The sequence below is a fragment of the Penaeus monodon genome, chromosome 2, assembly GCF_015228065.2.
Source record: "Penaeus monodon isolate SGIC_2016 chromosome 2, NSTDA_Pmon_1, whole genome shotgun sequence".
In the NCBI taxonomy this organism is placed as follows: Eukaryota; Metazoa; Arthropoda; class Malacostraca; order Decapoda; family Penaeidae; genus Penaeus; species Penaeus monodon.
The window spans coordinates 23,111,800-23,136,799 of record NC_051387.1 but is presented as its reverse complement, the minus strand read 5'-3'; the positions used below and the strand labels follow the sequence as shown (position 1 = coordinate 23,136,799).

The 25,000-nt window shown below is 43.4% G+C and overlaps 1 protein-coding gene across 1 annotated transcript in view; it reads right to left on the bottom strand.

Moving 5' to 3' along the window:
* Positions 1-25,000, bottom strand: part of LOC119578357 (AP-4 complex accessory subunit Tepsin-like) — a 51,349-nt gene that overhangs the window by 19,059 nt on the left and 7,290 nt on the right. Inside the window, 1 exon segment of the mRNA XM_037925958.1 lies at positions 1,343-1,415. Coding sequence (XP_037781886.1) covers positions 1,343-1,415 — 73 coding nt within the window.

Here is a 25,000-nt window from a genome sequence, read left to right as displayed (position 1 = left end):
AATTTTTTCATTAATTTTTTATGGCATGATTTTCGAAAGGTTTTCTTTTCACAATTTATTTTACCTCACTGAATTATGGATAAAGATTATTGCATAATGATAAATCGGGGAAATTCTTAAATGCGCATGAATTCACGGTGCATATATGATAAAAAATAGAAAATAAACTTACATTTTGCTGAATACCTCACTTTCATGAAAATTCAATTATTATTATTATTATTAATCTTATTTATTTATTTATTTATGTTTGTCTCAACGCATAACATGATGCGTATTGACCTTTGAGACGGCAAAACGCGCTTTCTCCTGGGCCAAGTATCTAATGGTTCGCGCGCGGGGGAGGGGGTCTTTCCCCCTCTTCTTCTTCCTGGGGTAATCACTCAGTACTATTACAATCTGACCGTCTGGGCCAAATGTGGCCCTCGGGATTGTCATAAACGACCCTCGTGATGGCAAATCTAATTATCATCCCGTGAAGTGTGACCGCCAAGGAGGACAGCATGTTTTTAGCTAAAATAAAACAGTACAATAAACCCTAGCAACTGATGACCAATGTATCTACACTTTGTTACCATTTGAAATTTAATAAGTTACATAAACTTTACGTATAGCTACTTAATATCAGACAAATCTCTTTTCTTTTTCATAATGTAAACACAATAAACCCGGTATGTACATTTCTTGGCCCTCAGGATGATAGCTGAAAATTAAACTGGCCCTCAAAGAGATTTGAGTTTGATACCCTTGGATTGTAGTAACCTTATAAATTATCATACGACAGCAAAATGTGGGTTTAATCATGTAGAAAAAAAAGAGCTCAAAGGATTTTGAAGGTAGAAAACCATTCAAGGAAAACCTATAAGATGTACAACTTTGCTTTAATAAAATAGAGCAATTTTCTATCCACTGATGCATTTTCCTCATTGATAATACACAAAATAAATAAATAAATGAATATGAGTATTAATTATATATATAGCCTATTTCCTATTTAAAATCACGACAATACAATGAATAAATAAAACCTTGTTTCGATATGCTACAAACAAAAGAATTTTAAAACTAAAAATAAAAACTCAACATCACCTTCACTGGCACTGTTCCTCACTTTCATCTCAAACACACCGACTCTGATGACAAATGACGAAAGATAAAACTATGATGCAGTTGCATGCTCTTTACATGCAGGAAAGATCTGCCCTTTAAATATGATAAAAGTATGTGTTATTTAGACATACGGATACGGTAGGCACACTGGGGCTCCGTCCATGCGGCTAGTACCCCCAGTATCTTTGTAGAAATATCAAAACGATACAGCATTCCATTGTAAAAAGGATACTGATGATATCTTCGAAGAGGTATCCTGGAGTCGGGGTATCGTTGTCAACAGTTGCCTTGTTCAGCATTGGATACTGGAAAAAGAAAAAGAAAAAAAATAAAAAAAACAAAAATGCATTATTGAAACTCAATACATCTACGGTTATGACTACAACCACATGATATAAAACCTGAAGCAGTGATTCTCAACCAGAGGTTTATGTATATGGAAGGTAGGGTAAATTTGGGCTGATATGATCGATTGGTGTATTTTCTGCTTGAAAATTCTGCCTGTAATTAAACTGTAAATATAAAAATGGCAATTTTAAGACATTTTCTACATCCTTCGAGCACAAACTTTTCCAATCAGCTCAACAAACTTGCTGACCAGTGTTCAAATCCCGCACTGCCAGTGGATGGTAACCCATACACAGCATAGCACAGATAGCACAATAAACAGACAGTCACAATTTGACTGAAGTCACAAGAAGCCTGTCACATCAAACTCTATTATTATTACTTACATAACATTTTATATGTATATGCATATATGCAAATATGTGTATATTATGCACATTATGTACTTATTATATAATATACATATTATGTATATATGAATATATATTTTTCAGTTTTGTAAATAAGAGATCAGACAGGGTAAAATGCAAAAGCACAAGCTAGCTTAACAATCCTTTTTCACGTAATGGTGATGCATGTTTCACATAAGAGAAATATCAAACAGAAGTAAAACAGATATAAAACAATAGTTTCACAACACCAAACATTAGTCACTGCATACATACATATGTACATATATGTACATACATAATATGTACATATATGTCATACATAATATGTATAATTTATACATATATGAAAATATATCTACAGTTAATATACATTATATATAAGACATATATAAATAAATTATATTAATTATTAATATATAACAATATAATATATATATTAAAATTAAAATATATAATATGTATACATATATATAAGTATATATTATATATATATATATATATTATATATATTATGTGTTAATTAAAATACATATATATACTCAATTATATTATAATATATTTATATATATAATATTAATGTGTATACTAAAAATACTATTTAATTATAATATATTATTAATATTAATATGATAATATAGTAATAATATTATAATATATACTATAACTAATATATTTTAAAATTAATATTATTTCATATATTCATTAATAAAATTTTATAATATATATATAGATATATATATATTATATAATGTATATATAATATTTATATATTATATATATATAATATATATTATATATATATTATAATAATATATATTATAATATATATCAATATGATTTATTACATATTCAATATATGCATGAAGATTACATTACATACTTTTTATATATATAAAGTATATATATGTTTTATTACATATATGTATATATGAATATTTTATAGTATATATATATTGTCGGACTTCAAAAAGGGTAAGGCAAAGGCATGGGTACTAAATCTTTGTCCATTAATGGTGAGCCCCAATGATATGAAGAGTAACAGTCAAAGAAGTACAGTTTGGTATGAACAGTAGTTTCATACCAAACTCATTATATTTATGTTGTGTTTATATACATATATATGCTGCTGTCTGGCTTTGGTAAACACTGACAAATGTCTACAGACCAAAATGAGCTTGACATCCGCAAACAAGAACAGTCTTGCTCCCCTCTCAGGCGAGTCAGCTTTTTGGTGACTGGCTCACTGGGGAAGGATGACCAAATAGTTCGTAAGATTGCTTCTTGTAGTGGGATGGATTCCCCTGTCTCTCCCAAAGGCTTCACCTACCCAATGTTTGCTGGTGCGTGGCACCTTTTTTTTCACTGTGGAATGGGAGTGCTGAGACTAAGTGATGCAGTCCATGAGTACACTCTTATTCCAGTAAGACATTTGGGCCCACCCTGGGCCAATCAGGTCAACTGGCTGTTCTCCCCTTGGAGGTAAGTAAGGCAATCCCTCAAACAGGTCCCCGCGTGCCGGTCATAATGGACATGCTTTGAGATTTTCACCAAAAGTGTAGTCAGTAAAAAAATTTACTGTGACACAGTTTCCCCTGTTGGATGTATATGATGTGAAGGGTGAAGGAAGTCAATCACACACCCAAAAAAAACTATCGACCAACAGTTGATGAACCATGCAAGGAATTGACCATGGGGCAGTCACTTTCAGTTAAACAAACAGTGCAAGAAACTGCTCTCAGTTCCTCTCCAGGCCAAATGACTTCCTCCAGATGTCTTCAATGACCCCAGAGGGAGCACAAGCTGGACGACCAAACTGCGCTCCCATGCCAAAGCCAGAAACCATGCCAACGGGGTGGCTGAAACGACTTCGCCAAGCCAGACTCTGAGGGAGAGTCTGGACCCTCTAGGTATTTCCCTGTTTAAAGTTCCTGTAAACCCGAAGGCTTTAACAATGCTATGAATTGGTTGCCAGAGATCAAAGGCATGGTCACTGTGGGCCCAAAGATCACGCATCCTGAATTTCCGCAGGAAACGAAGGAGCCCTTAAGAAAGGAAGAAAGTTCTTGCACTGAATCCCAAGACGGCAGTCAAGATGGTGGCATTTGGCTCTCAGTTATATGTGGAGCTTCCCGATATTAAAGGTTCCAACACCTTAACCCCTTTTTGCCCTTTTACCCACATCACTGCAAAAAACGTCACCACCAGGCTACCTGCAAGGTCAAGCCCAATGTGTGTTTGTTACAAGGCCAATAAAGGCCAAAGGGACACAACAGCCAATTGTTCCAAATGGGCTTTAAAAGACATCAAACCTGTACCGGCTCACTCTGTCGAGGTTTAAAAAAAACCCGAATTTCGTTCCTGCTATCAAGTCGCCCCAAATCTGGGACAGAACAAAAGGGAAAGGGGTCCCTGACCTCCTACAGGAAGAAGCAACTCCCAGCCAACCAGGAGAATCCCAGCCCTGGGAATGCTCAGAAAAAGAAAATGAGAATAAAAATTCAAAATACTGCAAGATCCTCCCAACGTGGACTGAGTCCTCTTTGGCAAGGAAATATTACTCCTGTTAAATGCTGTGAACAGCTTTGGAGTCAAATGTGGAGGTGGAGAAGCTGCAACGGTCGCCATGACTGTTGCACCCCGAAGGAAGGAAGCTTACAGAGTAAAACCAGCTTCTACTCACCTCAGGGTGAACTCCCTCCTTTGCTCCATGCTGGCTAAGCCCTCAGGCAAGCCAAAACAGGTAAAACTGTGCGGTGTCATTGGGCTGGTAACACCAGAGGCCAAGACCACACGGGAAGCTGCAAAAAAAAAAAGCCAACCAACAAAATTCAGAACCTCATAGACCCTTTAAAACTCGGCTATGGTTAGGATTACAAAAGAATAAAGGCAACCCAAAAAGTGAAATTTCAAAAAAAAAAAAAATACCAAAGGCAAAAGAATATGACAATCTAGCCCTCCAAGGGGAAACTGAAGGGATGCCAAAGAAATGCCAAAAAGGCAGAAAATTGGGTGGAATGGGCAAATCTTTTTTCCCCAACCACCTTTACAGAGCTGTGGCAATGGTCACAAACACCAGCCCCGTCCCCAGGTCCACAAAAACCCTAAACCAAAAGAAACGGTAAGTATGATCCCTTTTAAGAACAAATAACAACAGCCTGCCAGATGAATGAGGGCAAACCAAGAAAACCTCAACCCAAACCCTGGGACTACCTGGCTCCCAATGGGAAAATGTGACCCCCCCATGAAAACCTCCATGGATTCTAAGGGGCAGAAAAACAGTACACAGCTAGCCAACTCCAAAAAAACGAGTCTGTTCTCTGTGGTATATTCCTAACCTGGGAAGGCTTTTTAAAAAAGCAAGTTTTCTTGCATTCAGGAGACTGATCCAGAAGGAATCAAAGAAACTTTGGTCTGTATAGATGATACAGGAACAAACAGCCCAAATCAATTCAAAATCACCTATCACAGCACATGCTACTAAAAAATGTAATCCTCAGGGTGGGATACTCCGTCAGCTCTTTTTACACCCTGTATCCTCAATATACACCCCCCAAGTGGGTGCAAACCCTCTATGCAGCTATCTTGGTAAATTTTCTCCATTACCCCCCTGCTAAATAGAGCCCCGACTGTCTTTCCTTGTTCTAAGGGTTGTAGGGGGAACTAAAAACATGTTCAAAGGTACAAAAGGGAAAAGGACCTCCGTAAATTGGCCTCTCTCCAAGGGGTTTTCGGTTTTTGGGCCCGCCCAGGGACGAAAATTTTTAGCTGCGCCTGAGGTACTGCTGTGAATAGGCACCATGGTGGGAAGGACTGAGCTCAGTCGAGTCAGTACCAACTGACACACGTTGATCAAGTCAGCACAGCCAGGCTGCCTTCATAGGTAAATCCCAGGCAAGGGTCAACTTTGCATATCTGACTTATTGCTCCATTTTCTTATGATACTCATCCAGGATAAATAAAAATATCTTAGGCACAGATACTGCCTAGTGCACCAGTGGCTTTGTCTTGCAAGTGTGCTCTGTTAAAGAAGTTGGTCCCAATGTTTTCACTCTCTTTGCCTGACTGTACTTGGATCCAAAAGTCCTGCAAGGTACATGCCATATCACATGATCCTTGTGTTCCTGAATTTGTCCATGTCTGATGTTTGGTCAGATCAGACTGGGGGCAGCAATGCTGGCATAGTTGGGTATATACTACCTATGGTATTCATTCTCATTCATACCTTGTCTACATTTGTCAATATGAATACGGTTCATTCTATGTTTGTCGTTGGACGGAGTGACTGTCTAATCTTCACCTGATTATCTTCTAATAGTCCCATGGATCCACGATGAATTCCACTGTCAGTAGCCAGAGTATATTCAGATGGCCTGGCCATCATCCAGTTGAGCTGATCCTTCTGAAAAATTCTCCCAGAAGCTGAAGATTTATTTGTTTATTGAAACAATTTTGACGCATCAACATCTACGGTCATTAGCAGCATATTTCAAATATAGCATAAGGTTTGGGGCCAAAGTCCCCTGGTAAGGAAGTAGCAAAAAGGTTAGGAATGAGTTAATAATCAGAGTAAAGTTACAGCTTGAACAGTACTAGAGCGTAGTATGGTAGTGAACAGGGTAGAGAGGGGGCGCTGATGCGGCACAGCATAGGGTAAAGGTTGTGAGAAGGGGAAGGAGTTAAGGGAGTAGGGATCATTAAGATAAAGTTTTGTAGGGAAGAGAGCATGAGTTAACGATTAGGATAAGTGGACAGAACAAAGGGATGAAAAAAAGAAGGAAAAGGAAATGATAAGAAAGACCAAGCAAAATCAGTTGAAGTGAGGGCTGAGGTCTAAGGCAGGGGTACTGGCTACAATGAGCCTCAGTCGCCGTATCTTTAGCCCCTGTGATAACAAGCAAGGAATGGGGGGAGAAGCTAAAGATGCTGCTCCCAAGTGGTTGAGTGGACAATGATGTTATCAATATAACTTTCAGCTCCACTCATCTCGTTAAGTAGCATCTTGAGAGCCCATACAAGGGTTGGCTCAGCATCCATCATCCCTAGTTTTTCATGATCAACTTTATTGGATTTTTTTTCTGCCTTTCCAAGGAAATAAACCTAGTTACACTTTATGAAAGTCTACTTTTTTTTTTCTTTTTGTGAAACTTCCTTTATAAGGGTAGATGTGAGTAGCTTCCCAGGTAGCTGTCCGTTAAGAAACGCTAATCTGGACTGGGTCAAATACACTTTACATTGATATAGTCCAAGGGTTAAATTTCTTTTACATTACAAATATAAGATTTGTTCATGAAAAGAATGCTGTCAGTTTTATAAATTATACATCGATTTCACTATTACCAACATTTTTTAATACAAGCCGCAATTTGTCAATACAGCTTTAGCAAGCACTTGTAGCAGATATTGTTGCATGGCTTAATTTTTTTTTCTTCAAAGAAGACCGAGTTCATTATTAATGAAACAATAGTTCCATGCTCAAAACTTATCATTTATTATAGTACTCCAGTAATATTGAGCTTAGCTAAGTCATATTACAGAATTGTAACTAATGTTTGATTTCATATGATAAAAAAAATTAATAAATAAATAAATCTCACATCAGTTTATGTCCACTGGCTGGTGAGAATATTTCTGTAACTCATGGTGACAACAATGGTTTTAGCTACAACTGCTCATAAAGTAATTTTGGGCAGCTGGTAAGACTACCTCCTTTATACATAGTACGTGCTTGATAAGTACCTGAATAAACAATTGTCATGCAACTGTTGACGCTTCTTTCCATATGTGTATGTATATATATTTATATATATACATATATACTCTGTATGTATATATATTTATTTACATAAGTATATGATCAGTTGCCACTACTGTCGAGGGGACTGAAGCAGTTGAGAGTTGAGGTGGCTGTTCTCTCAGAGATGAGAAGACCTGGTAGCAGTACAATCAGCGTGTGTGGCTATACCTTTACTGATTGGACTGCAACAATGGTCACCACCTCCATGGAGTAACCATGTCTCTCTCCAGCAGACTTCAGCCTTCAGTAGTAGAGGTCACTCCAATCAATAAGTGTATAATGGTATTGAGACTGAAGCTTAAATTTTACTTCCTGTCTTGCTGTCCTCGGCGAGATATTCACAATTTTTTGGGTGACTTCAATGCAGTATCTGGCTATAATTGAGCTGCCTCTGAGACGTCTGTGATAGTCATAGCTCAGGAGCTGATGCTGGCAGCAAGAACACCTTCCTTATCTAAGACTTTACAAGGTCCTGGAAATTGAGGATTTCTGGCTCTGACCCACACCACTAGACTTGGTACAGTGATTAGGGTAATGTGGCCAAGGAGATTGACCACATCCTTGTTAGCACTTGTTGGAGGCTCCTCAAGAACTGCAGGGTATATTGGAGTGCCGAGTTCTGTGGTACTGATCATAGATTAGTTATGGCTACCCTCAGAGTCCACTTCAAAACTCCCTGTCATTCCAATGATCACCCTATGGTGTTTCATTTGGATAGATTGAGGAAGGAGAAGTGTGCCCCGGGGTTTCCTACAGAGGTGTGGAGTCGGAGCCAGAAGGAATTTTGGTATTGCTGGAGTCATAGTCAGTAAATTTTCCAAACTCTGACTCCGACCTCAATATAAATTTAAGACTACTTAAATAGCAAAAACACCACTTATTAAACATTTCATTATTATACCATAGGCTCAGTGTTGGAGTGGGAGTCAGATACACAAGAAATGGAGGAGTTGCAGTTGGAGTTGGGTATTTTGCGTGCCGACTCCACAGTCCTGGCTTCCTGAGGCTATGGTTGTTTTGCAGCACACAGAGACCTGACTGACTATGTACTGCTGTGGGGCATTTTAGGCATGAAACGTTCTATGCAGCTCAAGAATCAATTGGTAAACGCTCAAGAGCAAAATCAAATTTCATCTCGCTGAAGAAAGTGGAAGCCACAGATGCTTGTCACACAGCTTGTCCGATAGGGAATCATGACTTGCATCATTCCCTGGTGTGCTGGACTAGGTCTCTGCTGAGAAGGGACAAGGAATAGTTTATCAGGAACCTTGCAGAGGAGGTCAAAGCCATTTCTTAGTAAATGACCTTCCTCCTGCCTACCTAGCCCTGAGAAAACTGAACTCAAAGCCCTCCTTGCATATGACTACAGTCCCCTTCAGTAAGTGGCCAGATCATCTCAGATCCAGGTGCAGGGGTGTTGGGCTGAGTATTTAGAACAGCTGTACCAAGTTGATCCAACAACAATGGATGTGGGTACTGTTGAGATTCCTTTGCCTGACCCCTGACCTGCAGAGGGTTGGGTCATCCTTCTCCAGAAGGGGAAAGGGGGTTAATGGGACTTCAGCAATCACCAAGGCATTACACTGTTCAGTATACCAAGTAAGGTTCTTTGTCACATCCTCCTAAAATATATCAGAGACCACTAGCTGAGGCACAGAGACCAGAGCAATCTGGATTCACTCCTAGTAAGTCTGCAATATACTGTATCTTGACACTTTGAGTCATTGTTGAGTGCCGACATGAATTGGGGCATGGGCCGCTTGCCCAAATTCAATACAGTGCATCACAAATCAATATGGGAGATCCTGAGACTATGAGGAATCCTAACAAGGATTATTAGATTAATAGCAAGTGCAGTAAAGTGTGGTGGGAGCCTGTTGAGATTCTTCCGTTTGTTCAGGAGTGAGATAAGGCTGTGTCCTTTTTCAACACTTGCATGGACTGGGTAGAGCTACTAAGTCACTGTTGAGAAACTCAGGGCAATAACAAGGTTACTGACCTTGACTTTGATGATGATGATGCTATTCTATCCGAGTCTCTGGAAACCCTAGTGGTGGCTCTAGATGCATTTAGCAATGAAGCAAAGCACCAGGGCCATGATTCAGGACTTTGGGGGCCTGCTAGATCCTGCTCAATCACTAGGTGCTTGCGGTGAGGGCATTGAGGTCATAGAGCGCTTTACATACCTTGGTAGTGTCCTTAACTACTCTGGGCTGTCAAACCAGGAAGTTGGTAAATGGATTGGCTTGGCAGCAGGGGTCATGAACTCTCCCGACGGAGTATTTGGTGATATCATTACCTGTGCAGAAGAACCAAGCTACCTGTCTTCCCAGGCAGGAAGAGAGACCACTAGATTACTTGTGCCTTGTAATCTCATCTTGATGCCTTTTATAACAGGTCCTTGCACCGGATCGTAGGGTACAGCTGGCGGGACCATGTATCCATCCAATGGTATACTGTGAGACTGGTACAGGACCTGCTACTTTCACAATCCATGATCGTCATCTCAGGCTATACAGGCACCTGCCTCGTTTTCCTGCCCACTAGGTTGTCTCTGTTCAAGGCAATCCTGGCCTTTTATAACAGGTCCTTGCACCGGATCGTAGGGTACAGCTGGCGGGACCATGTATCCATCCAATGGTATACTGTGAGACTGGTACAGGACTGCTACTTTCACAATCCATGATCGTCATCTCAGGCTATACAGGCACCTGCCTCGTTTTCCTGCCCACTAGGTTGTCTCTGTTCAAGGCAATCCTAGGTTGAGGCGCAAATTTCAGTCTAACACTCTTCTTTACTTTTCATTTGCAACAATCGGAGAAATGGTGGTATCACTCAACCCTACTATGTAGCTGCCTTTGTTTCGGATGAATTTTCTTAGCTCACCTCATTTCTATCCATTTAGGAACCAAGAAAGCTGCAAAATGAAGCTCAGACTGCAGCTATATGTGCGATGCCTAAGGAGAAAAAGAAAAAGAAAAAAAATATATATATATTATATATATATATATATATATCATATATATATATATATTATATATATATATATATATATCTATCTATCTATATATATCAGCAGGATTGTTACCTCGAAGTTTTCAGTGCTGAACCAAAAAATATCACGCTATCGGATCCTTGCCCCCCTTCTCCCACACAAGCCAGCAAAGCCTAAGGGGAAAGTAAGCCAGAGGACTTTAAATTTTATTGGCTGGCAGATAAAGGCCCGACCTAGCATCACAAGCCGGGAATTTAAGGAAAGGAACTCGAAATTACTAGTGGTAGTAGCTGAACGAACAGTAAGAAAACATTTGAAAAAATAACTAGAGTACTGTTGTTGCAAATCTGTGTATAAACCATGGCTTACACGCATTCAGCACATTAAAAGACTGGCTTTTCTATCCCTATACAAAGATTGAGAACTTAATGAGTGGTAGAAAGTGTTGTGGCCAGATAAGGCAAGCTTTGGTGTGACTGACAGTCAGAGAGGGAGAGTGTATCGCCACCCTGGCAGTGATCCCACTGACTCTCGCAACATAAGCCTGGACGAACTTGAAGATTGTCTGTCAAAACGTAAAGCTGTTTTCATGCAGGATGGACACCGTGTCACACCGCATAATTAGTAGTGAACTGGTTTGAATTTTGTAATGAAAGATTACTAAAAACTTGGCCAGGAAACTCTTTAGATATAAACCCCATAGAGAACCTCAGGACATACACCTAGCACCATTTAAAAGACAGGGATACATCCTCCATCCTGTGCCTTTGAATGTTCATTCAGGACATTTGGGGCAATATCAAGCCTTAATAGTTATAACACCGAGCTAAATCCCTTCCAAAGTATCTACAAATGATCAAGAAAATAAGAGGATATTCCAAAAAAAAATTTTTTTTAGTCAGTATCCCCTTAGGACCATTTTCTACTGCACTAATCTTCTCCAAAGGTGAGACTGGTGTTTGCAAGATGGATGCCTTTTGCCACCACCATGTATGTGTATGTATGTATGTACATATGTACGTATGTATGTATGTGTGTAAGTATGTATGTATGTGAGTGTGCATGCAAGTGTCTATGTGTAGCGAGACAGATTACAGTTCAAAGGTCTCACAGCGTTGACCCGACAAACGACCCCTTCTCCTATCACTTCGCCCTCTGAACTACCGTCCGAGATCGTTCGCCTGGAATTCCGTGACAGCCTCGGGCACAGGGCAGGCAAGGCAAGGTCGGGGGGGGGGAGTCTTGGCGAGAGCGGAGGTCGGAGAGGCAGACCGGAGAGGTGCACGACCGTGAAAAGAAGGAGCAGAGGCAGTTCGGAAAGCAGAGAACAGGCGGCAGGGCAGACGAATGGATCGTCAGCCCCTTTTTACCCCTCATCTGAGTTAAGTTCTGCAGTATTGCGTACCTGTGTGGATTTACGTAATAAAGGGGAATATTTCGTCCTATGTGGATTTCTTTTAACGATCCTTGAAGCAATGCCTGCCTTCCTTTTACAAATATCCAAAGATAGTTAAACGTTTCATTATAAATGATCAAATCCATTTTCCCATAAGACCTTAAATTTTCCCACGCTACCATTCCACCAATGTAAAAAGGACATATAAACAGGTCTTAACCCCGTCAACGAGCGTCTTCGGCTCGTTGCGCACTGAAAAGACGGTTTAGATCGTTACATTAATTTATTGGCGGCAGCGTGTGGATCGTGTAATTAGCGCTTTCTCTTAGTCATTATATTATGCTATTTTATAAATCTAATGCCTTATTGTTTCAAGTAAAAAAAAAATAAGTTTGGTGTTGGTTTTATGATTCGAGGAACCCTGTACGCCTCCATCTAGTTTCATGTTACATTTAGTTGTTTCCTTCATTCTGATTTTCTACATGATTATATATCTATGTATTTATATATGTGTTCTTTAGTTTTCATACAAACAAAAGTTTTTTCCCCTTTAATTAGTCTCGTCTCTATTTTTATCCGTATTGCCAGCGCCTTGCAAATTACTAAACTTGTGAGCTCTGTGACTTGTGAGCTCGTGAGCTTTGTGAAACGTGGTAAACTTTGTGAAACGTGGCGAACTTTGTGAATCGTGGCGAACTTTGTGAATCGTGGCGAACTTTGTGAAACGTGGCGAACTTTGTGAAATGTGGAGAACCCTGCGAACTTTGTGACCTTGGCGTACTTAGAGACCAATGTTTCATTGTAATTATTTTGGTGAACAGTGAACGATCAATATAAGCCTGAAAAGCGTAATATTTTGATTCTCATTCTCAGTATTCGTGAAATCAAAGCTACCTAGGTCTCGTTTCACACACTACTTTGTGATTTTGGGATGTTGTTCGTGCTTTTGATAAATTCAGCTCAGTTTGAAAGTTTCTTTTAATTTCATTCATCGTTGCAGTATGCGTTGCGTTCACTTATGACGTTTCTAGTGTATTCTTGATTTCTCTCGTTTTATATTAGAGTCGGTTTACATTCCCGAACTGTAGTACTGATAGTAGTGTGTTCCCGGGTTATTGTGTGAGTTCTATCATTTGCCGTTCGTAAATTTTAACTTTAGCTTTCACTTCTATTATTTTCTGAGTTTTATTAATTGAATTGTGTTGTGTGCTTACGTGTTTCAGCCTAACCTGTTACCTGTTTTTCGTGCTTTTAATGTTCCCAAACTGAGTTTTTTTTATTAGTGTACTGAATTATTTTAACTCATTACATCGAACGGATTTTAGGAAGGCTAATCTGTGTGGGCATTTGGATTCATCTGAATGCATTAGGGTTTGGTTTTTGTGACACGCCTCCTAAAAAAAGTCAGAAATCTCGTGACCCCACGCCCGAGAGAGCAGGCTCGGGTACTGCTTCTCGGCCCCCGTCGCCAGCCGTCCAAAGCGCAGTGCAAGACGTCAGGCACTCACTGACAATGTATGAAGAACTCACCGAGGCGTTTCGTGCCCTTCGGGCGGAGATTAATGAGCTCCGGTCAGATAACCGGGAACTGCGAGCGCAGCTAAGTTCACAGAGGCCTGCGGTTCCATCGGTCAGCACACCAGCACAGGCGCCCGACACCTCGACAATCATCTCGTACACGGTCCCGCTCGACAGCATCCCGCTATTTCGGGCCGAGGTGTCTGCAAACCAGCCGCTCCGCAAGAACCAAGAGATCGAGATATGGATACGGGCCATCGAAAACATCGTGCGACCCAAGACTGACGAAGCAAGGATATCCGCGGGCCGATCTCACGTGCGAGGGAATGCAGAAGCTATAGTCAATAGTCGCCACTTCGACTACCTTACCGATGGAATGCTAAGTTCAGGGGAACTTGTTCCAGCGGCGATTTTTATAGGCTACTAGGAGAGCACAAAATGACGCCAGATCAAGCACCTTGGGATTTTTATATGCAACAGGATGGAATAGTGTCACAGGGGTGGAGAGATCATCCGGAGGTAATAGGTGACCCAGATGAAATTGTCAAGCGATACTTCTTGACAGGAATACCTCAGTGGCTGGGTGAGCTACTTTCCACATCTGAAGGGGTAGGTGTTGTTTGTATACTCACTGTGTTGTGTTCGTATATGTTTGTTTGGTGTTTCTCTACGATGCTTGAGGGAGAAGAACACACCAATTAAAACTAAAGTAGGTTCATTGGAGATCAGCTCTGACAAAAATAAAAGGGAGTTCTTCATAGTCCTGTGCCCCACGCCTCAGCTTCTGCCCGAGAGTACTACTGCCAGACGTGTGACTACAGAGACAAAATAAAATATTGTACTCTACAAATTGTACAGAGAATCTCACTCTTTTACATAGGCGATATGCTACACAGCAATATAAACTAAACATAATCTTCTATATTTCACATGGTGTAACATATCACATAAAAGGCAGTATATATGTAATTAATCATATAATTATCACAATATAGGTACGATAATATTGTCATCATATCCCGTATATAGCGGCATCACAATATGGCACTCACAACTCACATAAGTATCACAACTCACTTCATTATCACAACTCGCTTCATTATCACAACCCACATCTCCCTCCCCCCTTTACGTTCACTAGCGGGAGTCTTGAACAGACTTCGATTTGATACGTTCCGAACGTCGAGGTTCAACAGGCACAGATGGGGTGGAAGATCCAGGTGCATCATCTGACAGCTGTTCTTCCAAATCAGTTGAGTGCTCAATCATGAGTTGTGTAGGGCGCAAGAAGCGTCGATTGCGCCACAGTATACGGCCACTTGGAAGCCTGATGTGATAATCACAAGATTTGCCAATACCCATGACAGTGCCAACCTTATCCCAATGCTTGGATGTGGGATCCTGGATTCGCACATGTGCCCCAACTTCTAACTTGGAAAGTGAGTGGGCGCGAGTGTCATAGCGGGTCTTCACATCCTTGGCACGTACTGCAGCACGACGGGCGCAGTCTTCAGCCTTGGTCTGCCACTTCTTCATGAAGGCACTAGAGTGGGCAGGCACACAGGAGCGAAGGGGCATACCAAACAGAACTTGAGCAGGAGAACGACGAGTGAAATTTGGAGTGTTACGCAATTCCAGCAAGCCTCTGTCGAACTCCTCACAGTCAATATTCCCATTGGGTGCTGTCTTCATGATCAGATACTTGACTTTCTTCACAGCAGCCTCTGCATGCCCATTGGACTGTGGGTAATGGGGACTTGACATGACATGACGCACTCCCCATCGCTGAAGAAATGTAGCAATATCTCGGCTGGAGAACTGGGGTCCACCGTCGGTACGCAGGCGAACAGGGACACCAAGATCACGGAACATGTGCCGAAAGGATCTAATTGTTGAAGCACTTGTTGCATAATTCCACACGGGATGACAACTGGCCATCCAGAAAGTCGGTCAGCATACACCAAGAGTGTTTTCCAGCAACACTGAAAAAGTCAGCTGACACAGACATAAATGGTCTTGTGGGTTTGTCTTCTAACAGCAACGGCTCCTGTTGCTGGCTAGGCTGTAGGCGCTGGCATGGTTCACAGGCACGAACGGTATTTACTATGTCTGCATTAATGCCTGGCCAAAAGACTGTCTGCTGTGCACGACGCTTTGTAGCTTCCACACCGGAGTGGCAATCATGCAGGCGAGCTAGGGTGCTATGGCGTAAAGAAGCAAGGACAACCACTCTAGGTCCATACAACAAGTCACCATCGTTGCACAACTCATTGCGGATTTTCCAGTACGGACGCAGGGTACTCGGCAGGTTGTAGCGGTCATTGGGGAACCCTGACTTTACATGATGAAGCAATTCTTCATATGAGGCATCCTTAGATGCAGCCATACGCAATTCTTCCATGAAGAGTTCCTCTTGCTCGTCTATAGCGTCTGATGCTTGAACAGACTCGACAGCATGCAAAGCCGCAATCTTGACAGAAGTGTCCATCTCAGTACCATCTTCCACCGTTGGGTGACTCACAGGTGACCGGGAGAGGGCATCAGGAATGCACAACTCCTTACCTGCACGCCACATTGCAGTAAAAATGTAGGGTGCGATATTATCCTTCATGCGTTGGAGGCGAGGATTTTCAATAGCATCCAGAGAATAATGGTTCAAAATAGGAACCAATGGACGGTGATCTGTCATCAAACTGAAGTGCTGAAGTCCACGAAGATAGAACTTGCACTTGCTGATAGCCCAAACGACAGCTTGCATTTCCAATTCGATGGTCACATACCGTGTTTCTGTGTCCGTCAAGAAACGAGATCCACATTGCACCATCTTGTATCTTCCAGCACCGTGGTCCTGCAGCAACACATAGCCAAGGCCATAAAGTCTGGAGGCATCGGTCTGCAGAATGGTAGGAAAAGCTGGATCAAACGTCGCGAGTATGGGTGGCTTTGACAAAGCTTGTTTAGTGTCAATAAAAGCTTTGGTGTGGTCCGCTGTCCAAGCAAAAGCTCTTCTTGGACTCATCAGTGGGCGGAGCGGTGCTGCAGTGGTTGAAATCTTGGGTGTAAACTCAGCCAGTTGATTTACCAAGCCCATAAATGACCGAAGATCTGTTAAGTTCGCAGGGGTGGGAAACTCTGTGATGACCCTCACCTTCTCTGGGTCTGCTTCAATACCATATCTTGATAGTTTGTACCCACAGAAGTTGGCCTCAGATGCAGCCACAATGAACTTCTCTGCATTAAGTGTTATCCCGTGCTGACGACACCTTGACAGGACTTCATTTACATGTCGAAGGTGTGAGATGTAGTCCTCATCATGTAGGAGAATGTCATCGACATCTTTGATGCAGTTCGTTACACCCAGAAGTGCCCTGTCACCTCAGAGACAAAAGGCGTCTCCTGTTGCAGCAAAACCCATGGGGCCACAATACCTGAAACGTCCATAAGGAGTGATGAATGTGGTCAGGTGTTGATCGTCCTCATGCAGGGGTAGTTGCCAATAACCACAAAGAGCATCCACAGTTGTGAAGAATTTTGACCATGGACTGATACTTCTGATGGCTGTAAATGGCGTCGGAGAAGGGTGGGCAGGGCGAGAGACTTGCCTGTTGAGTTTTGACAGGTCAGTGGTAATACGAACACCACCATTCACTTTTGGGACAACAACCATTGGATGACACCATTCTGATGGTTCAATCTCTACTGGCTTCAAGATGCATTGGGTCACTAATGACTCAAGCTCCTTTTTCGTTGGTTCCTGAAAAGCCAAAGGAATCATTCTTGGGGTGTGAATCGCGAAGGGCGTGGCATTATCCCGCAGATGAATTCTCATGGGTGGGCCTATCATCGTCTTGAGTGGCCCTGACTGTAAGTCGTCCTTCTTCACCAAGACGTCTACATACTGATGCAGAAAATACTTCCTTGCTTCTTCAGATAACTTCAACTGGTCCAGCGGTAAAGGCGGCAACTGAGAGGGGTTCAATACTGGCGTACTATCCGGCCCATAGACTCGATTGGCCATGTGCACATCCGACATTTGCCTGGGGAAATAGTCCGGAACAATCCCCAAATCCTTGCACTCCTTCCAAGAGAGCAGCGGGGTCGTAAGCGAAGGCTGGACATCAATCCAACATGTAGTCGAACGGTCGCCATAGGTGATAGTTCCACAAAATGATCCAGCCACTGGTGGCATCTGAGACCCATCTGCATTGTAGTACACTGTCTCTGCTGGTGGTGCCAAGTCTTCTTGTGAAAGTCCAAGACTACTAAGATGCTTGAGTCCAATGACAGTTGTGTCTGCACCTGTGTCAGGGATGATGGCAAGACTACCCGATGAATCATTATGCCGAATAGATACGCGGACTTTAGGGGAAGGCTGAGGTTTAGGTCGTGCAGTAGAGGTGACACTCCTGGCATGTGACACTGAAGGGGATACAGAACTTACTACTTTCAAGTTCTGGTTTGTGTCCTCTTCTTTTGTCTTCTTAGCCTTCCGTTTCTTTGGGCAGCATTTATCATAGTGTCCCTGCCGATTGCAGACCCCGCATCTGGCATTCCTGGCAGGACACTTTGCAGTAGAATTCCAATGGCCTTTCTTGCCACAAGCACGACATGTGGAAGTAGTGGCTCTGCATAGACCTTTTTCATATTGACGACCACAGCAGTTGCAGACTTTACTAGGCAAAGGTGAGCTTGGTCTCATCTTAGACTTCTGCTTCAGGGCAGCCTTTTTATCTCTTTTATATTGAGAAACAGCACGTGATGAAACTGTGTCCCTCAAAGCAGATGATGCTGTCTTTGATGAATCATGAGACCTGCATTTTTCCAAAACATCTTGCAATGTCGCTGAACAGTCCATCTGAATGAGCTTCTGGGTAAGTTCCTCATGACGTATACCCATTAGTATGCCGTGTTTCATCCACTGCTCACAGCCTGTATGGTCCTGAGCCTTGCAAAGGTCTATCTCCTGTGACAAAATTTTCAGCCGTATCCAAAAGTCATCGAAGCACTCGCCGTCTGCTTGCTTGCACTCAGAGAAGGCCTTCCGTCGCAGCGCCTCATTACTGGCATTTTTTATATGCTCCTCGAGCTTTGTCAGTACATCATCTACTGAGTATGTTGGGTCTGCGGGCACGTTTAACTTGTGCTCCAGCACCCGTCGCATCTCAGGTGTAAGGTACATGCGTAGCTGTATATGCTGCTTTGACGATGGCAGACTGAGGAGATCCACCATGACAGCATAATCGGACCATTCACGCTTCCATTCCCGGAAATGTTGGGGACTCGCATCTGCTGGTAATACTTTCGGAGGTTGGATTGTTGCCTTTGGGGTCGGCGGAGTGTGAGAAGCGTTGGACGCAGCAGAATTGCTCACTGGCGAACTCGCAGTTGAATCTTCGGGCTGCTGGGGAGTGAGGCGAAGGATCAGCTCTTGAAAACGGGCAGCTTCCTCATCCTTCCGACGGACTTCTTCTTCCTTCCGACGGGCTTCTTCTCGCCTGTAACGATCTTCCTCCTCCTTCCGACGGGCTTCTTCCCTCTTTTCATCCCTCTGTATTATCCACTGGAGCAATGTAGTAATATCTGTGGGAGGTGGGATGCTGGCACTGGCTCCTTCAGACTCTTTAAGGCTAGAGTCTGGTTTCTCCGGGTTGCTCTTACTGGCCTCTTGCGGTTTCTTTCCTTTACCCATGGTACCGTGGTAAGGGTGTAAAGATAATACAGCAAATTTGGCGCAAATCCGGTGAAATTCCGTCCATGCAGTGTGGGGGAGTGAGTGTGTGTTCGTGGCAGTGCCGTGACGTCACGCCGGGCACGTGCGGGTAGGCGAGCCGCGACGCGAGAGAATCAGTCGCTCACGAAGCGTCGCAGAGAGCTCGAAGATATATCTCGCTCCTATAATCTTCAATCTTCAATATGCTTCGATTCGGCTCCCTTATGCTGCTAAATATAGCACTGCACTAAACACTATAGCCACAGCACAACACTACACTTCACTATAGCACCACAATTCACTGCACTAATGAAAATCACTCCTGAGCGGGTTGTTTACTGAGCGGCCACGAGGGTGGAGGAGGCACGGGCAGGCGACAGGCCACGAGGGGAATGGGGCATGAGGCTGGCGTCAGAACTGAATAACTGGATCACTGCGCCATGTTTGTATACTCACTGTGTTGTGTTCGTATATATGTTTGTTTGGTGTTTCTCTACGATGCTTGAGGGAGAAGAACACACCAATTAAAACTAAAGTAGGTTCATTGGAGATCAGCTCTGACAAAAATAAAAGGGAGTTCTTCATAGTCCTGTGCCCACGCCTCAGCTTCTGCCCGAGAGTGCTACTGCCAGACGTGTGACTACAGAGACAAAATAAAATATTGTACTCTACAAATTGTACAGAGAATCTCACTCTTTTACATGGGCGATATGCTACACAGCAATATAAACTAAACATAATCTTCTATATTTCACATGGTGTAACATATCACACAAAAGGCAGTATATATGTAATTAATCATATAATTATCACAATAAAGGTACGATAATATTGTCATCATATCCCGTATATAGCGGCATCACAATATGGCACTCACAACTCACACAAGTATCACAACTCACTTCATTATCACAACTCGCTTCATTATCACAACCCACAGGTGTCAGCCAGCTAGTCGAGGCTGCCCAAAGAGCTTGGAATTGTCGGAACTCGTACAAAAGGGATGGCAATCAGGTACGTCCGTATAGCCGACCATACCCTCGCCAACCTCAGGCAGCTCCTGTAGAAGCTACTCTTAGACCGCCACCACCTCATCAGCGAAGAGGGAAATGGTGTCACTTTCACCAGCTACGCAGTCATGACACTAGTGAGTGCCGAGCGTCGCAGAATGCTGTCTCTGCACCGAGTGCCACTAACACTACTGATCGTCGGTGCTATAATTGCCGACGGTACGTGCATTACGCATCACAGTGCCCCTTTCCGAGCTGCCAGCAAGGCCAGACCTACGTCCCTCCCACTGCTGGTGAATCCTTCCGCGGGACGACAGCTGCAGCTACACTGCGATCAAGCCTCTCAAACGAATATAGAAGTGTTGGAGTTGGCACCGACAATCTACTCCATTGAAGCCGCACAGACATCTGGGCATCCTCTTGTTGACCTGCAGATTCAGGGACGAATATTCACTTGCTTCCTCGACACTGGATCGGAGGTCACTGTGATTAAGCCCTCTGCTCTAGCTTCACTAATTGTACGTTGTGTCAGCGTTTCAGGCCGATATGTGCGAGGAGTAAACGGAGATCCTGTCGAAGTTGAAAGAGAGGTTATGTTAAAGTTTGTCGTGTCCCCCAAAATCTTGGCCGGGCCATAAGTGAAAGGCCCGGGCGAAGCCAGAACTTCGCAAATCTCAAGCAAGCAAGCCAAAATCTCGTCCTGGCACCGTGTGTCATGTGTCTCCAACATTAATTACCCAGATGACTTCTTAATTGGCATGGACTTTCTACGACGGTTCAACTTTAAGACTGTCATATACCAAGGACTAAGGCAATCATATCTGCAGCTTAATGACCACCAAACACCTGTGATCTTCACCGACGAACCCAGCCCCCACATTGGCATCGTTCACACCTCACCTAGCAAGACGACTAATTGCAAGGAGGATTATCCTGTACACTGCAAGGCTACTGTGGTTGTTCCTGCTAGGTCTGCACACTTCATAGACGCTCGGGTGCCCAGAAATTGTAAGTGGATATCGGGCATGATTACAGGATGTACCCGCGGATTCCTCCTGACACCTGCTACCGTTGCCCAAATTTCCGACCATAACCTGTGTATTTGGGTCGTCAACTGCGGGCTCAAACCTTATCACTAAAAGCGGGACCCGCATTGCTATGGTTAATGAAATTGCAGTCTTCTCGACTGCAAGATCCAGCAGAAACACCTCCAGTAATGATGCCATCCCCCTACACTTGAAGGATAACACCAGCCCTCAGGTGAAGAGATTAATTCAACCCCAAATGCATACGACCTTATTCATGGCTGCTACGACTTCGGTTACAACGGCGATGAATTCACAATCTTTCCAGAGGTAAACCTGAGCCCATCAGCCTCAGTAGCCGCCCTTGACAACCTTCCCATCAATGACAGTTGCCAACAATCCGACTCGGACATTAAGTTTCCTCTCATTCATCTTGAGGAGCGACAAAGATCCCAGACCAAAGAGCTGTTACTTCAGTACAAGCACCTGTTCATTGGCACCAGAGAAGATATTGGGGCAGTGCCAGGGATTACACATAAGATCGTGACTTGGGAGGAGACCCATCGTTAATCTTCAGTGGAGGCTCCCTGAATCTACAAAGTCTGTTATTCGCCAAGAGTGTGACAAGATGTTGGCAGCAGGTGTTATAGAACCCTCATGCAGCCCTGGCTTAACCCTGTAGTGCTTGTGCGAAAGAAGGACGGCTCCCTTAGATTGTGTGTGGACTATAAGGGGCTGAATGCTGTCACAGTGGCTGATACCTACCCACTCCCACGCATTGACGAGTTACTTGACGAACTTGGAGATACCAGAATTTTCACCTGTCTGGACTCAAGAAGTGCCTACTGGAGCATAGAGGTGGAGAAAGCAGATCGACCAAAGACAGCTTTTTCAGATGGCAGGAGGCTTCTGCAGTTCGTCCGCCTACCTTTTGGACTAGCATCCGCCCCTACAACTTTTCAAAGGACGATCAACATCGTACTTGGCAGCGTCCTTGGGAGGTATACACTCGCCGATCTAGATGATGTGATCATACACTGCAAGACATTTGATGAACACCTTAGTCATCTAGAGGAAACTTTGCAGCTCCTTTCACAAGCAGGATTCAAGATGAATGTAGAGAAGTGTGATTTTGTGAAAACCAGCATCAAGTTCCTTGGGTTCTGTACTGACGAGAACGGCATACGTCCAGATCCCGAGAAAACACGTAGCATTTGTGAGATGCCTGCACCAAAGACAGTGAGAGGAGTAAGACGGTTCCTCGGTGCTGCCAGGTTTTTTAGACATCACGTGCCTCATTTTGCAGCCATTGCTTCTCCTCTGACGAGTCTCACCAAAAAGAATGCCAACTTCATCTGGGGGAAAGAACAACAGGATGCCATCAATCAACTGAAGGATATCTTGACCCATAGTCCTGTATTGAGGAAGCCCGATTTCTCACGTGAATTTGAGATTCATACAGATGCATCCAAGGAGGCCCTGGGGGCCTGCTCGATGCAGCGATCTCCGGATGGCATGCCTTATGCAGTCTCCTACTACTCCCGAAGGTTTAAAGATGTTGAGAGTAGATATCCAGCCGTTGATCAGGAAGCCTTAGCAGTTGTCGATGGCGTTAGAGTTTTCGATCCATATGTATATGGGAGGCCTTTTACTATATACACAGACCATCATCCTCTTACCTTTGTGTTCCATCGCAAGACCAAGTCACCAAGAATGAGCCAGTATGCTCATGAGCTAAGTTACTACAATTTTAAGCTGATCTACAAGAAAGGAGCCCAAAATCATGTTCCCGACATGCTTTTGCTTGATACTTCTGCCATTTCGAATAGCACTGTCAAAGATGATGCTGCAGCAGATCTTACAGCCATAGATCCTGCACTGGTGAGAGAAGAGCAGATGAAGGATGAAATGTGGAGAGATGTCATCCTACTACTGGAAGAAAGATCATTACCGAAGAGGCGGATCCCCTACCCATTGATGAGTTTGAGCTGAAAGATTGCTGCCTGTATCACGTCCGTCATCTCTCAGAAAAGGTTATTCACCAGCTGGTGAATAAGCTGCATTAAAGCTTGCACACTGGCCTCCCCTGGCTATTCACCCGGGTATTTACAGAACCTATACAAATCTTTGCAATATGTTTTACTTCCCTAATATGTTATGCGAAGTAGTTCATATGTCCAAGCTTGTTAGGTATGCCAACAACGTTGCGGGGAACTGCAGAGACGAGCACGACTGCAGTGTCCTGGTGATGTGACGTATCCCCTAGAAAAGGTATCTGCTGACCTTCTGCACCTGCCTGACTCAGACTCGGGTTATCGCTATGTCCTGAGCATCATTGATCATCACAGCCGATATCTGCAGTTAATTCCTTTAGCCTCACGAGATGTAAACACGGTAACAAATGCTTTCATTGAAGATTACGTGACGATCTTCGGCCCACCGAGATACCTGATCACAGACAATGGAGCAGAATTTACCAGAACACTCTTTCAGCGAGTCTGTGCTATGCTTTCTATTCGTCTTGGATTCTCCATTGCATATCATCCCCAGTCGAATGGGATGGTAGAGAGAATGAATCGTGTGGTGAAGGATGCTTTATACTCTCTCATAGAACACAAACCTGAATCCTGGCCCTCTTTCCTACCACAGGTACACCTCGCTATTAATAGTGCCATCCACTGCAGCGCAGGTGAGCAACCATAATACTTCCTAACTGGCCGCCATGGGCATTTTCCGGTTGTTATTACAAATGACCCTGTGTTTGACACCGAGGCAGATATCGCTGAACGACTGCGTGTAGCACGTCAGTGTGCCGTAGAGGCGACGCGGCAAGAGAAATATGGACACGCACATACAATGCCAAGGTACGCCCATCAAGTTCAAGCCGGAAGTGTGGACCCTTGTTTTACGACGGAGCCGAGGGAATCGTGGACTGGCCTGGCCGCGAAATGGGATGGCCCCATACCGTGTTACCCGCAAGATTAACCTGTAACTTTCTGCTGTGTGTTCCTGGAGCCAATTCACATCCGTAAGGCTACATCAACAGATGAAACCATATATCCCCTAGTGAACTAGAATTTGCGATCTCCTCCGGCGAAGACCCTCTAGCTGTGACCCTGACGATATAGCACTATCACTCTCTCTGGTACCGACCCTCCTCTGGTGCAGTCCATCCCCATGACAGTAGCAGAGCCTTGGACCAAGTCCCCTGCATACACGTATTGGTATCTGAGTCTTCACTCTGTTGCGTATCCGTGCGGTAGTCAGTTCGGCGTGGTTACCGGTTCCGTGGGGAGTCAGTTTCGTAGTTCCGGTTCCGTGGGGAGTCAGTTTCGGCGTTGGTTCCCGGTTCCCGTGGGGAGTCAGTTTCGGCGTCGATCCCGGTCATGTGAACTTTCCAGCATTATTTTACTTTATGGAACTCGCTTCTATAGCTCTCAAAGAGACCAGGGTCTTGATGATATTTTGTCTCTTGTATTTAACTTTCATTTTAGTCACTGTCCATTCCTACTTTGTATCTCACTTGTGTATTTTTCCACTCTGAATTTTTCAGTGCACACATTTTATCTTCACTTATTTTATGTATTAATGTTGCATGTATTTTATGATTTATGTCTCATGTTCGTACTTTCTTAAACCTCATTTTAACATATTTCCACACATAAGAGGTATGATAAAATACACCCATTTAGTAAACTGCAT